A 14,288-nucleotide genomic window follows, 5' to 3' on the forward strand; every position below is an offset into this window, starting at 1 on the left:
TCCACATGGGATTCAGGTCAGGCATGTTGGCTGGCCAATCAAGCACAGTAACATCATGCTCAGCAAACCACTAGGAAGTGGTTTTGGCAGTGTGGGCAGGTGCTAAAGTCCTGCTGGAAAAGAAAACCAGCATCTCCATAAAGCTTGTCAGCAGATGGAAGCATAAAGTGCTCCAAAATCTTCTGGTAGACGGTTACATTGACTTTAGACTTGATAAAACAGTGGACCAACACCAGCAGACGTCACAGCACCCCAAATCATCACAGACTTCAGAAACTTCACACTGGACTTCAAGCAGCTTGAATTCTGTGCCTCTCCACTCTTCCTCTAGACTCCAGACCTCGATTTCCAAACGAAATAGAAAATTTACTTTTATCTGAAAAGTGGACTTTAGGACCACTGAGCAACAGTCCAGCTCTTTTTCTCCTTAGCCCAGGTAAGACGCTTCTAACGTTGTTTCTGGTTCAGAAGTGGCTTGGTAGCCCTTTTCCTGAAGACGTCTGAGCGTGGTGACTCTTGATGCACTGAATCCAGCTTCAGTCCACTCCTTGTGAAGCTCTCCCAAGTGTTTGAATCAGCTTTGCTTGACAGTATTCTCAAGCTTGCAGTCATCCCTGTTGCTTGTGCACCTTTTCCTGCCCAAATTCGTCCTTCCAGTCAACTTTGCATTTAATATGCTTTGATACAGCACTCTGTAAACAGCCACACCTTTCAGTAATGACCTTCTGTGACTTACCCTCTTTGTGGAGGGGGTCAATGATTGTTTTCTGGATCATTGCCGAGTCAGCAGTCTTCTCCATTATTGTGGTTTCAAAGAACAAGAGACACCCAGAATTTATACTGTAGGGATGGTCATTTATTGAAACTCAAATGTAAATATTCTAATATTTTGAGATACTGGATTTTTGACTTTCATGAGCTGTAAGCTCTAATCATCAAAAAATAAAACAAAATAACTTATGAAATGTTTTACTTTACATGTAATGAATCTAGAATATATTAAAGTTTCACTGTTTGAAATAAGTTACAATAAAAAAAAAACTTTTTCAAGATATACATTTTTTTTTAGATGTACCTGTATTTAAAAATATGTACTTGTAGATAATACGTTATTAATTAAATAAAAGGCCACGATAGTGAACTTAAAGAGAGACACTGTCATGACCGTTTCTAACACACTTTTCAAAAGTAGAATGTTAAATTAAATGTAAACTGTAACTTGAACCATCTTTCCTGGGCTCTGGTTTGATTTAGGACTCTTGGAGAAGCTTGGGCCCAACTGAAGAAGAGTTTAGTTGATGAAGCTGAGGTCCATCTCAAGTTCTCCTCAAAGGTGGGAAATTCTCAGTTCTCTGTTGTGACATTTCTCAATCGAGGTGATATAAGATCCAGCTGAGAAATTGGCAGTTCAAGCTCACGCATTGCCAGGGAAGATGAAGTATCTGGCCTTTATTTCATTTCTGTGCTGTACTGAAAAGCTTCCCCTCAGAGATGTTATTAGCCGCCTGTATGTAATGAGCTACACAGCCTTCTTCAGTCTGCTGCGATTTGTCTATTTCCACCGCTGTGCTTTCCCATGTTCACACTAGCGTGCTTAATTTAGCGCCAGTGTGGGTGATTAATTGCAGAAAGATGGAGGTGATTTTGCAGACTTATTGCCTCAGATCACGTATAATTTACGGAGACAGCAAAACAAAAAAGCCTTTCTTTTAAAGAACATCATCATTATTACTGAAGCAAAAACTTGATCTAAAAACAAAAAGCCCACAAACCTCACATGTTCGTTTCAGATGCTGTTCAGTGTTCATGCCCAGACTTGCCATGTAGCTGTTTAACTGATGCAAAGGATTTTGTCTCCAGCTCCAGAGCGAAGTCGAGAAGCCTTTACTGATCTTCAGAGGAGACAACTTTAAAAAAGACATGAAGAAATACGACCACCACATCGCTGACCTGAGGAAGCAGCTGGTCAGCCGTTATGCTGCTGTGGAGAAGGTACAAAGTGCATGATTGTTTTGTTTAAACCTTTGTGAAAAATTAGTGCACTTCATTGTATTGTATGTGCACTTTTTATAGTGTACTTCAAATCTTAGAAGTATATAAAAAAACTGTATGTGCATATAATAATAAAATAATAACCTAAGTGTACTGTAAAGAAAGCACAATGACACTAAAGTATAATTAAATTTACTATAAATGCTTGTCAGTATATTCATCATTACATTTTATCCATATTTCAAAGAGAGTAGAAGAATTATGATATTTTTTATAAAGATATACTTACGTAAGTCCTATATAGGTGGGTAAAAAAAAACACTCTTAAGTTCAATTAATTGCATTTTCAATAAACGTAAACTATAATGCATTCTATTTTAACTGCAATTATTAATTGTAAGAAAACATTACATTCAGTTTGCACTTGAGTATTTTCTGTTCAAGTATATTATTTCCTTGATAAGTGCTCTTTTTGAAATTATGTTGAAATGTACTTCTAAAGGGAACTTTGAGTCCATACTGATTTTGTCAAGCATATGTAATTAAAATGTATTTAAATGTATTTTCAAGTTGGTACGAATGGCTCTAAAATGTTTCCCAGAAGCCATTGTGTCAACACGTCGTCTGTTCAAACTTTTGCATGGACAGCAGATGGCTGGATGAGAAATGAGAACACATCGGAATGATGCCTTGAGTGATTCAGTTGTGTTCATCCTGCTGATTAAACATCAGCACTGACCCCAGACCACATATCCATCATTCATTTTGCAAAGTGAGTTGGCCATTCCTGGCAACATGAGCAGCAGTGATCATCAGCTATGCAATGAAGTTGAAAGCAGTTAGATGCCTCAATTTAGGGTTGAAAAAAATTGCAAATCACATAGAGAATGAAAAGAAAATCTTTTGAGATTGAGATTGATGGTCAACTTGAGATTGGTGGTCAACATTGTTTTTTGAAGGTTAGGCACCTATTTTGTACCCTATTCATTTAAACCAAAGGTTAGTCTTTTTACATTGTTGTGTTTTGCAGGCACGGAAGGCTCTAGCGGACAGACAGAAGGATCTTGAAGTGAAAACACAGCAGCTTGAGATCAAATTGAGCAACAAAACAGAGGAGGATATTAAGAAAGCCAGACGGAAATCTACACAAGCAGGTCAGAGCATCAGTACAAAAGCAGTTCATTAAGCCTGAGCTAATGTGGTCTTACTACACACATAAACCTGAAGATACTTTCCTTTGATCCAAGATGTCACTAAACCCATTGAGTTTTGTAACTAAGAGAAGTTACAATGTAAGTTCAGGTTTGTAGGGGTGATATTTTGGCTCCATAGTCCAAAAATATGAAGGTATATTAAAGGAACGTATCTGAGAACAACAGTAGATGGGAAAGGTTTCAAGGAATAATTATTTAAATTTCAGTCTGGTCCTCACATAAAGCTATTGTATTGCTTTGGAAGACTTGAAATATAGCACATTTGGAGCCTGCACAACATGTAGTTGTAAAATGTTTTCATTTAATGGAAAAGAGCAGCTTGATCATTCTGCTGAACATCCTCTTTTGTATTCTACAGAAGTCATATGGGTTTGAAATTACATGAGAGTGAGTAAGTTTGACAGAATGTTCATTTTGTTCATTTTTTTCAAAAAAAGTTCATAATGTGTTTTTATTGAGTATGATATTTGATACATCAGGCTTTTATGGCTCGTATAGTATGATATACTGTAGTAAGAATATGAATCTCAGACTCAAGGAGGCAAAAACAAACCTCAGTTTTATTCAGAGGCACACAGTGAGAAAAAATATGCAATTTAATGCAGATGCTAGGGCTGAACGATATATCGTTATCGTATCTATATCGAGATATGAACTTTCAAGATATTACTATCGAAAAAAGCAACGATATAGACGATATAGATTTCCCCTCTCCGCGCTCGCCCCGCCCTGCATACAACTCTGGCAGTCACACAACGAACATCAGTTTTACGAGTGCCCTTGAATGCACCGCTGAGGTCCCTATTCGACCGCAAACTTGTATGGTATAGCTCTGGAAATTCAGACACACAGAGAATCAGCTGTTCATCCATTTTGAGTTCGGCGCTTGTTTGGATGCCCCGTTTCTATTGGCCGCGCGGGGAAACGTCACAGAGCGCAGCGGCAAAAGTTGAACTATTTTGAATGCATGCCGCGTCCTGTGTGAAAGGGCCTTTACGCCGTACGAGTCGACGTCCACCAGTGAGTTCTTAAAAATAAAACTACACTTTCCAAATTTTTTTGTATTATGATGTTTTTATTTTTCTGAGAAATGCTTGGTTTTCACCGAACCCGTAGTCATATCGTATCGATATCGAGATATCTGGCATGAAAATCGAGATATGAAATTTTGTCCATATCGTTCAGCCCTAGCAGATGCTGATATTTATATGGACAAAAAGTAATGTAAATAGGTGAGATCTTTAGAACAGTACAACAGACTCTATATTTCACAATAATATGCCTTAGTAAGATAATATTTAATTTCGTATTTTTTATTATCAAAGCTCTGTAGTTTTTTATTATTATTATTATTATTTTTAATCATACAATGCAATGCAAGAGAATGATGTTTGAGAGATGTACAAATAAATGTTCCTCAAAAGTCTGATGTATCTTATTTGATAAAAAAAAAAAAAAAATCAATAAACCTAAGTGGCTTTAGTCCAGTAAGTGTTCATCTTGAAATATTAAAGCAATATAAGAGTTATTATGTTTACTTCATAAAAGTCAGTAAATAGTTTGCAGCAAAAAGACTTACTTGACTAAATGACAGAAAACATGAAGATTATATACATAAGGTTTTTCAGCTAAATTTTGATCATGTTTACAAAGAGAGGCATTCAAATGTGATACAGTAGGCTTTATAGGGTTAAAAAGTTCATTAAAAAGCATTGGCTGTGTGCAATTACACTCCGACTATCAGAATCATCAAGTCACAGCCAGTTTGCCAGCTGTCATAACACTGTAACAGACTGCACTGGCAGACAAACTCCTGACTGCTAAACTGTTCAATAGGATTGACTTCCTCAATAGTCTCTCGTTTTAAAAACTTCCAGTTATTCTCTTCCACTCAGGATGGATTGCAAATGAAACGAACCCTCCGTAATCTGGCATCAGTCCTTTTTGTGTTGAGTTAGGAGCTTTCTTTGAGGTGAAATCTTGCGCAATACCATTGTTGTAGCGTGCAGAGACTGTGGAGATGAGACTGTGTTTCTGAGCGAGGGGAAAGAGGCATGACAAACAGGATGGGAGAGAACAGTGCAGGGGATGGAAGAGGACTTTGGCTCAATCCCAGGAGTCTGTGTTTAAGAGGAGCCAGGCCATATTGGTTCCAGACGGAGTTGGGAAAGGCATGGAGTAATGATCTATTTTTGCAGTGGGAAAATGGGCCTTGTGGGGGCTGACGATCAGCATGCCAAGTCTCTTATTGCTCTGGGCGCCTACTATCAATGCCAGATTTGTCCTGAGCTGGACACTCACACGTCCCTAATGCAGGAAGACCTGGCAACCCTGAGGTTCACACGGTGGGATGCGACACGGGAGATAATTCACTCCACCTTCAACCTGTTGGCCTGAGTGACTGGTGCATTATTGAGGACCCTAATGGTGTCTTATTCAGTGCTTCTAGACCGACTTCATCAGCACAGAGGACCAAATGACCATGACAGACTCACACACAGCCACAACACAGAGTGCTTCAGACTATAACAGCGCTGTGAGAGAAGTTCCTGCTTCATGATTCAACTTCCCAAACCACAACATTAATGTGATATGCATAACAATGTGCTCACTTCAAAGTAACAGAAAGTGCCTTGATAATAATATATTTATTTTAATATTTAAGTAGCTGAACCCCTTTGACGTCAAATATTTACATAAAGCACCATTGAGAATTCATCTTCGACTTCAATAATTTAACAACACATTTGCATGTTCATGTATCTTTAATGCCGATCATTGGTCACATGGCTTGCTGGTCATCAAATAAAATGACATATTTTAGTACGTTTAATTTTTTTTCTCTGGCAGACAATATAATATATAAAATAGGTGACAAATCTGTTGCATGAGGGGTTTTCAAATCTGCAAGTGGCTACTTTGAAAAATATTATTGATTGATTGATTGATTGATTCATTGACTGATTGAAAATTGAGTTTTTAGGCATGTCAGAGTTTAGTTAACTTTTTATGTTTATTAAATATATTAACACAAAAATGTAACATTTGTCAATTTTTTATTATTTATATTACATATTTTTTTTTTCAAAGAGAGTAATAAATTGGAAGACCAAATCATTGAACAGTAAGGAGAGAAAAAAAGTTCACATAATACAGAATTATTTATATTTCTATGCAATTTCCCACCGTTGTCACTCTAATCTTGGTCCTTGAGGGTTGTAAAATGTAAACAGATAAATAGCAGGTAACAAAAATGTCAACTAACAAAAAAATATATATTTTCCAGAGTATTTTAATCATTTGTTTTGAGTCCAGTGAAGTTAAAATATACAAATCAGGGCAGTGATTTTATTTTGCAAATAACATGTTGTAATATTACACTCGTGTGAATTTGTGGTAACACTTTAGTTTAAGGATCAATTCTCACTATTAACTAGTTGCACATTACTAGCATATTGGTTGATTATTAGTACTTATAAAGCACATATTAATGTCTTATTCTGCATGACCATATTTCAGATCCCTTAACCTGACCCCATAAACTAAACAACTACCTTACTAACTATTAATAAGCAGCAAATTAGGAGTTAGAAGCAAAAGTTGTAGTTAGTAATCAGTTAATAATGAGAAGTGATCTCATTTATATTGTCTCACACTGTATGGGGCTATATACATGAAAATGTATAATTGCCTTTAGATTTCAGGAAGGGTCTTGCAAGGGGATGATTATATTTAGAGGTCTGCAAAACCTTGCTTTAGACTTACACTGAATGAGCAAGCTATAGAGACTTTCTTTCAACCAGCAAGCAACGTCCTATTAACCACCCAGAAACATTAGCAATGCATAGCAATGCAAAGCAACACACTGGCAGCCAGCCACAACACTCTAGCACACATTTAAAAAGGCTATGTAAAAACCTAGTTTATATTATTGAACTCGTTTGTTATTGATTATAATCACCCCTGTTACAGTAAGCCATGTGATAATTGTGCTGTGAGATGTCAAATGGTGTTTTAGATTCAGTCAGCTTTGATTTTCTTTGTTTGTAGAGGTCTTTCCCAGTGCTTGACTGCAGGAGATTGTTTTTAATTGTGCTGCTGCCAAGAGCTTTACAGTGCTTTCCTCTGCAGCTGAGCTCAGTAGAAAAACCCTGTATGATGTTATCTGTGTCTCTCCCTTTCTCAAACTCCCACGCGCTGAACAAGTCGCAGTTCCCGCTATAAATCAACAGCCAGACATTAAGCATGGCTCAAACGCCGTTTTCCTTCAATAATCATGACGGATCAAATCACTAATGCAAATGTCTTTAAAGCCTGGATCTCATTTACATATAGATAGAGTGATCTGTTTCTTTTTTTCTTCCAAGCTGTCGATATTTTTCTCTTTCACGTCTGCCTCCTTTTGCCTCAGTTTACCTTTAATTATGCATGTAATTGTAAAGCCCAGTAGTGCAGTTTGGGAACAGCTTTTCCTGCAAAACAGCTTGAGTTTAAATGATACCTGTGATTATTGTATTAAAGAAGGGTTTCTTACAAATAGTAATAAATGAGTTTAGACTGTCCCCTGCTGGTAAAGTCAAACACTGATTAAATAAGAAAATATTAAATAAAACGAGTATATTTCACTAGTTTACTAGTAAAAATATCCAAATAAAACAAGGTTTATTTATTCAGTTGAGAAGCAAAATCAATTGTTTCACTATCAAGACAAGCTTGTGATTGTGACTTTTTTAATAAAACCATATTGAATGATCATCTGATCGCATGAAGCATGCAGTGTACACTTTGGAAAGAATTGCTAAGATTCATTTAAATTAACTACATAAGTTCTTGTGTATTTGAAAGATTTTTCTTACATAATTTCTGATATGTTTTCAATATGTTTACATTAAAATGCTTCAAGACTTCAAGAAGTTAAATGCTTTAAAAATCCAAGTTTATGTTGTCTCGGTTTAAGAATTAACCTCACTACATATTTAATATTTTATTTTGCATGCATGATTGTAATGATGTGTCTGTGTTTTATGTGAATAGGTGATGATCTAATGCGCTGTGTGGACCTTTATAATCAGGCTCAGTCAAAGTGGTTTGAGGAGATGGTCACCACAAGCCTGGTAATTATTTATATTATTTTACTACTAATTATTTTCTACTCTCTCTAATTTCCTTGTGCAAAATGACACTTCATGCATATTCATAATGCAGTGATATCTGAATTTCCTTAATGATTCTTCTTTATGAGGCTCATTTATCATTATAATAAATTATTCATAACAGCCCTTTTATTATTATTTTTATTATTTACCTATTAATTGTGGTAAAACAGTAATTGTTGCTTATAGCTTTTACAAAATGGCAGCAACGGCAATATGGGAAAAACACACTAATGTTACAAGTACTATAATTAATAATAGCAGTAAATAAAACTAATTCCTGCATTTTTCCTCTTTGTTTTCTTTATAGAATTTACATTTCTAATAAAGAGTTGTAAGCATGAACTAATACAACCAGGTCTGAGATGATTCATCACAGATTTTGATTTAATTTAGAAAAAAAAAAATATTTGAGTTAGGCAATGAACTACAAATCCCATGAAGCACTGCACATGCCATAATATACTGATCATTATAAAACTATTGGCTGACATTCGTTTAGTATAAGTATAAAACGATATATATATCAAGGTTTTGATTTACAGAAATGATGTACAGGTTTCTGCTATAATCCTCTTTTCTGATTGGTGGAGCTTGGTGGAGGATTGTGGGTAGTGTAGTTCTTTACAGGGAATTTAGAAACATAATGCAGTATTCTAAAAATGAAAAACAATATTGTGGCTTCTGTATCATATACCATTGCTTAATCTGTATGCTCATGGTAGGTCTGTCTTGAAAGGTTTATACTTTATTATGAATAAAGAATTTTAAAATAGTAATAGTAATATGCAGGCGGATCTTAGGTGTGTGATTGTCTGTGTTTGTGTTCTGAAGGAGTTGGAGAGGCTGGAGGTGGAGCGGGTAGAGACGATACAGCAGCTTCTGCGTCAGTACACCACACTGCGGCATGAGACGGACATGTTCAACCAAAGTGTGAGTAACAGCAGTGTGTTCTTCTGGGAAACAACACCGTTTCATAACCCAACTTTGCTTCATATTCAGATATTATCTGCAGCTATCTATACTGCATTAGAATTTCATTAAAGCGGTTTTCAAATTATCTTTCATACAATTTAACCCTTTAGGCGCCAGGGTTTTTTGGAAAAAATGCTGGATTTTGACATCAAGATTTCAAAAGCTTGTGGCTTGAAAGGGCTTAAAGATAGAGATCTACTGTAAATTAAAAAAATGTTGGGCATGACCGAAAGTTTATGTGGGGTGTAAATATACTCATCTAATTTGCATATTATGACGTCATCAGGGCTTGAATTTCATAATATTTAGGAAATAGTAGATATTGAATTGATGTTTGATTTTTTTTTTTTGTTTTTTTGTCTTTTTCTCCTCATTCCAAATGATCAGAAAAGAGGAAACCAACAATAAAACAGGAGAAAGTAGTAAATTATTACTATATTACTGTGCCATAGTAAAATACATGTGCCTATTACTATATAGTAGTAAAACGCATGTGAGCAGTAGCCTACTTTTTGATCAGTTCATCAGTAATATTCAGGAAATAATAGATATTGAATGGATGGTTGAACTTATTTGCATGTTGTTGTTGTTTTTTTGTCTTTTTATCCTCATTCCAAATGATCAGGAAAAGAGGAAATCAACAGTAAAACAGGAGAAAGTAGTAAATTATTACTATATTACTGTGCCATAGTAAAATACATGTGCCTATTTTTTGATCAGTTGACCAGCTATCTGTCCAATCAGGTATCTATGTGACAGTTTATAGTTCTTGAGAGTATGGTACCTCTCATTGCATGGCACAGCGCACAGACCGACCCCACACACCGCACCTGTACTGTCTGCCGGCGGCACTTAGAGCGCGCGCGATCAGAACAAACAGCGCAATCTGGCCGATTATCAGAGAGAAACAGCTCTCCTATGGACACTAAGACCACGTCCACCCCTGCCACCCCCATCCCCATTGGGCAAAGTGTTGAAATGATCACTTGTTTGTGCTTTGTGAACGATCGCGCCTTGCGCAGCGGCACAATTGCGCGGAAAAGGTGTACCGGGAGAAGCGCGATCATTAGACGGCCGATCGTCATTTCCAAAAGGCAAATATTCCCCTTCAGAGTCAGAATCGGCCAATAACATTTGCAACACATCCTCACAGTACAACTTTTTATTAGCCGTTTGGCGATTTTCTCTCACAAATCTCACAATTTACTCGGACGCTATGAACTGAATTGCTTCCGCATTAATGACACGATAGCTCACTTACTATGCTATTTCCTCGAACAATTTTGGTCTAGAATCGAAGTACTACATGTCTGCCATCTAGTGGAAGGGAATACAAATGAGCCATTACACCAGATTAGGAACTACAGCCCATTTCATGAAGTATGACGTCTTGTCGCAATTTTGCGACTTTGGCGCTTAGAGGGTTAAGAATCTCATTACATGAGCTTTGTCATGTGCTCTGTTCTCAGTGCAAATAAATTCAGCACAAGTTTTTCTCAGAAATAATTTCAGTTTTCTGAGTCATTTGTGCTCAGTGACTGAATCAGCTGGTGTTTTGGTGATTTTAATGTATGAAATCAGCTCTCCTGAGGTTCACACAGGTGTCCTAGCAGAGGAAACGCAGGTGTAGAGAATCACTTTAACTACTAACGTCATCCACTAACATTTGACATCCAGAAACTGTCCAGATGCTTCTCCACCTTAGGATGGATCCACATCAATCAGCCCACATAAATTAGATTTGGCCTTCCAGCCACATTGAAGACGTTCTTCCAAATGGATCAATTCTGTGCAATAGGTTTGATTTTTTGTTATATTAAGCAAAGACATGAACTTGTAAGGGTCTGAATACTTTTTATGATTAAGAGATACAAAGTAAAAAAAAAAAAAAATTAAAATAAAAAAGTGGAAAAATTGGAAACACTTATTATACAAGCTAACTCAAGTAACTCTTGTAAATTCAAATGCCTCCATTTCTCTGTATTTGTGCTTGTCAAGATAATCTTCAGATAATGTGTGGATTTCGGTAACATAATGATTTGCTGAAGTTAAGACACATTAGAAATCCGCACAGCTCGTGTTTCAGGGCAAACAGAGTGTAAACACCTGCTCCAGAGCCCTTGGGGTGAGCTAGTGAAAGCTGCTATCTTCACAGGAGACTAGCTGCCAGCGCTCGCAACTTCACAGAGTAACACTCACCATAAGTCTGAGTGTGTTTAACAGATGGATCTCACCCTTAATGGACATGTTTCCTGTGACAGTTAATGAAGTGGCCAAAAAAGACTTTTTGAAGACAGAAATTATATGTGGCTTTATTATATATATGTGTGCGATATATATAATAAATCGCATTCGATTTTGAACGCGAACTATGCCTCTGTGTATTACATGCCGCTCCATCTGAAAGCACATGAAGGATATTAACTACTAATCACAGAACCGGCTTTACTGACTAGATGCGCATGATCATCGCATTCGATTATTTGCACAGCCCTATATATATATATATGTATATGTATTTGTATTTGTATTTGCAGTGACATTTTTACAAGCATGTCACTTGTCAGTGGAAAGGCGTATTACATACTGAGCATAGCTGAGAACATACAGCCTTTTCCCATATTACACCTGTCTACATTCCATGTAAAAATGATACACATATTTTACACACTTATACACATTATACATGATATGTTAGTTTAAGGAGCTTCTACCCATTAAAATTACTTTTATTCGTGTTATTGGCATTTAGTGTGTCCTTATTCTTATTTTATCATAATATTAGCCAATTTTACATGTGCCCATTCATTACATTCACACTTTAATAGGTTTTATAAAATTTACAAATAATAATAGATTACATTTAGATTTAAGATAAGAAATATAAATGGCTACACATTTTTCCATTTCAATAAGCTGATTCGCTGCTCAAGAAACTTTTCTAATGCTGAAAGCAGCTTGAACAGAAGATTCTAATGAACAGCATTCATTTTAAATAGAAATCGTTTGTATATTATAAATTATAGTGTGACTTTTGATCAAATTATTGCATCCTTGCTGAATGAAAGTGTACATTTCCTCCCCAAAATGTTTAAAGGGTAGTGTACATTTTAGTAGTGTTTGTGGTAGCAAAAATCTTAGACCTTTTCTGATTTGTCTCGTTTCTTAGACGATGGAGCCAGTGGACCAGCTCCTGCAGAGTGTGGATCCTGCCAAAGACAGAGAGCTTTGGGTAAAGGAACACAAGACAGGGGATCTGAGACCTGTGGACATGGACATCTAGTCAAAACACACACACACACACACATTATACTATATGAATCTACCTGCATGCCTGTCTACCTGAGTACTTCAACCTCTCAGCCAAAGCCATACAGGTATAACCCCTCGAAGCACTGCTTGTTTTGTGGATTTCCACTGAAAATATTAGATAATTACAAGCTCAAAGCTTTATAGAAGATTTTCTTAATGTCATGTGGAACGAATGGCGGGAAAGGACAGCAGCACAGCAGGCTCATTATGATACTGAGTAGCCATCCATATAATCCTGCATGTCCTTTGAATAAGATGCTACTTAAGACTTCCCGGTATGTCTATTATACATTAACATGATTCAAGTAGTCGAGGCACCATTGATAGAGATCTGAACAAACACTGTACAGTAAAACACCTCTTTGTTTATTTGCCGCAGTGGATGCCTGTTAAACAAATTCCATCCAATCAAAGATTAAAGCATATCATTGTTTAGTATTGTTAAATCTGTATTGTATTTAAAACGGTTTTTTTTGCAACAAGGAATGCAGTGGAAAGTTTTTAATGCTATTTTCACAAACTCCACATAAACTGCTGGCGAATCAACAGCCTTCCTTATGAGAGAGGGATCAGGTTGCATTGTTTAGGTATGGAATTGATATATTTTCATATTTTTGCAGATTTCTTTTACAGAAAAGCATGTTTTGTCTAAATGTAGGACTAGTTGTGTATGGTTAATGGATGTGTAAGTTGAGTGGTGCTGGTTAGTCCATTGATTGTGTTCGTGGAAGACATGTCAACTAGCCAGGACTCGATAGCAAAGTCATATAATTTTTCCCAGTTGAAGCCAAGAAATCCCCTTATGCAGCCAGATTTACTCTGTTGGCGTCTAAACTTCTTCTCTAGGTTGCTCTAAAGCAGTTTAAAGACTGTTTCTTAAAGGTGGAATTATATGGTTCGGCTGTAGAATCCAAGGTGTCAATCAAAGGTGGATCAGATGTGAATTCTAACGATTTGTGTTATAATGTACACCTTTTAGTGCCTAAAGGTTAATTGCCTTGGAATGTTCACAATCTATTGTGTTAAGTGTTTGTACATAATTGTAAATATGTGCGTGGCGTTTTTTTTGTGCGTATTTGTTGTCAGGCTCATCCTACATCATGCTCATCTCTCTGTAGTCTTCGTCGTACTATGTTTTAAAATATACGTAAACATTTAACTGATGGATGCCACAGTTTTCTGCTGAATGCACATTGCCATAGGCAGCTAATTCAAACATTGTTTGAACCACGCAGCTCGAATACTGGAAGATAGATGAAACCTTGCAATTTTCAAACTTTATACGGTGATATTGAAGAATTTGATATATTTATATAGCACAAGAAATCAAAGCACACTTTGGGAAATTAAAATATCTGTGCTTTCGTTCAAATTCCTACCAGATTTGTATTTATTTTTACTATTAGTCAGGATGGGAAGAAAACCATTAGTGGTTCGAGTTAGATAAATATATTGGCCCTTAAAAACAAGCATGGAATTAGTGTAAAAATAAAAAATAAAAATTCAAGCACACCAGAAATACATGATTTGGATCACAAGTGCTCAGCTGAAAACATTGTAAAATGCTCATTAGCTTGTCCGATAATGTGACATAAATCTAACATTTATAAGGAAAAGTGCTGTACCATGAAAGGTAATGTAT

At 36.3% G+C, this 14,288-nt stretch overlaps 1 protein-coding gene across 1 annotated transcript in view; it reads left to right on the top strand.

Annotated features, from left to right (window-relative positions):
- Positions 1 to 14,130, top strand: part of LOC306866334 (growth arrest-specific protein 7-like) — a 30,529-nt gene extending 16,399 nt beyond the window's left edge. The window contains exons 5-10 of the mRNA XM_079411458.1: positions 1,255 to 1,333; positions 1,861 to 1,992; positions 3,023 to 3,146; positions 8,241 to 8,320; positions 9,194 to 9,292; positions 12,504 to 14,130. Coding sequence (XP_079267584.1) covers positions 1,255 to 1,333; positions 1,861 to 1,992; positions 3,023 to 3,146; positions 8,241 to 8,320; positions 9,194 to 9,292; positions 12,504 to 12,617 — 628 coding nt within the window. The 3' untranslated portion in view covers positions 12,618 to 14,130. The remainder of the gene's footprint in view (positions 1 to 1,254; positions 1,334 to 1,860; positions 1,993 to 3,022; positions 3,147 to 8,240; positions 8,321 to 9,193; positions 9,293 to 12,503) is intronic.
- The last annotated feature ends 158 nt before the right edge of the window (positions 14,131 to 14,288 follow it).

Source organism: Barbus barbus (genome assembly GCF_936440315.1).
Source record: "Barbus barbus genome assembly, chromosome: 4".
Classification (NCBI taxonomy): domain Eukaryota; kingdom Metazoa; phylum Chordata; class Actinopteri; order Cypriniformes; family Cyprinidae; genus Barbus; species Barbus barbus.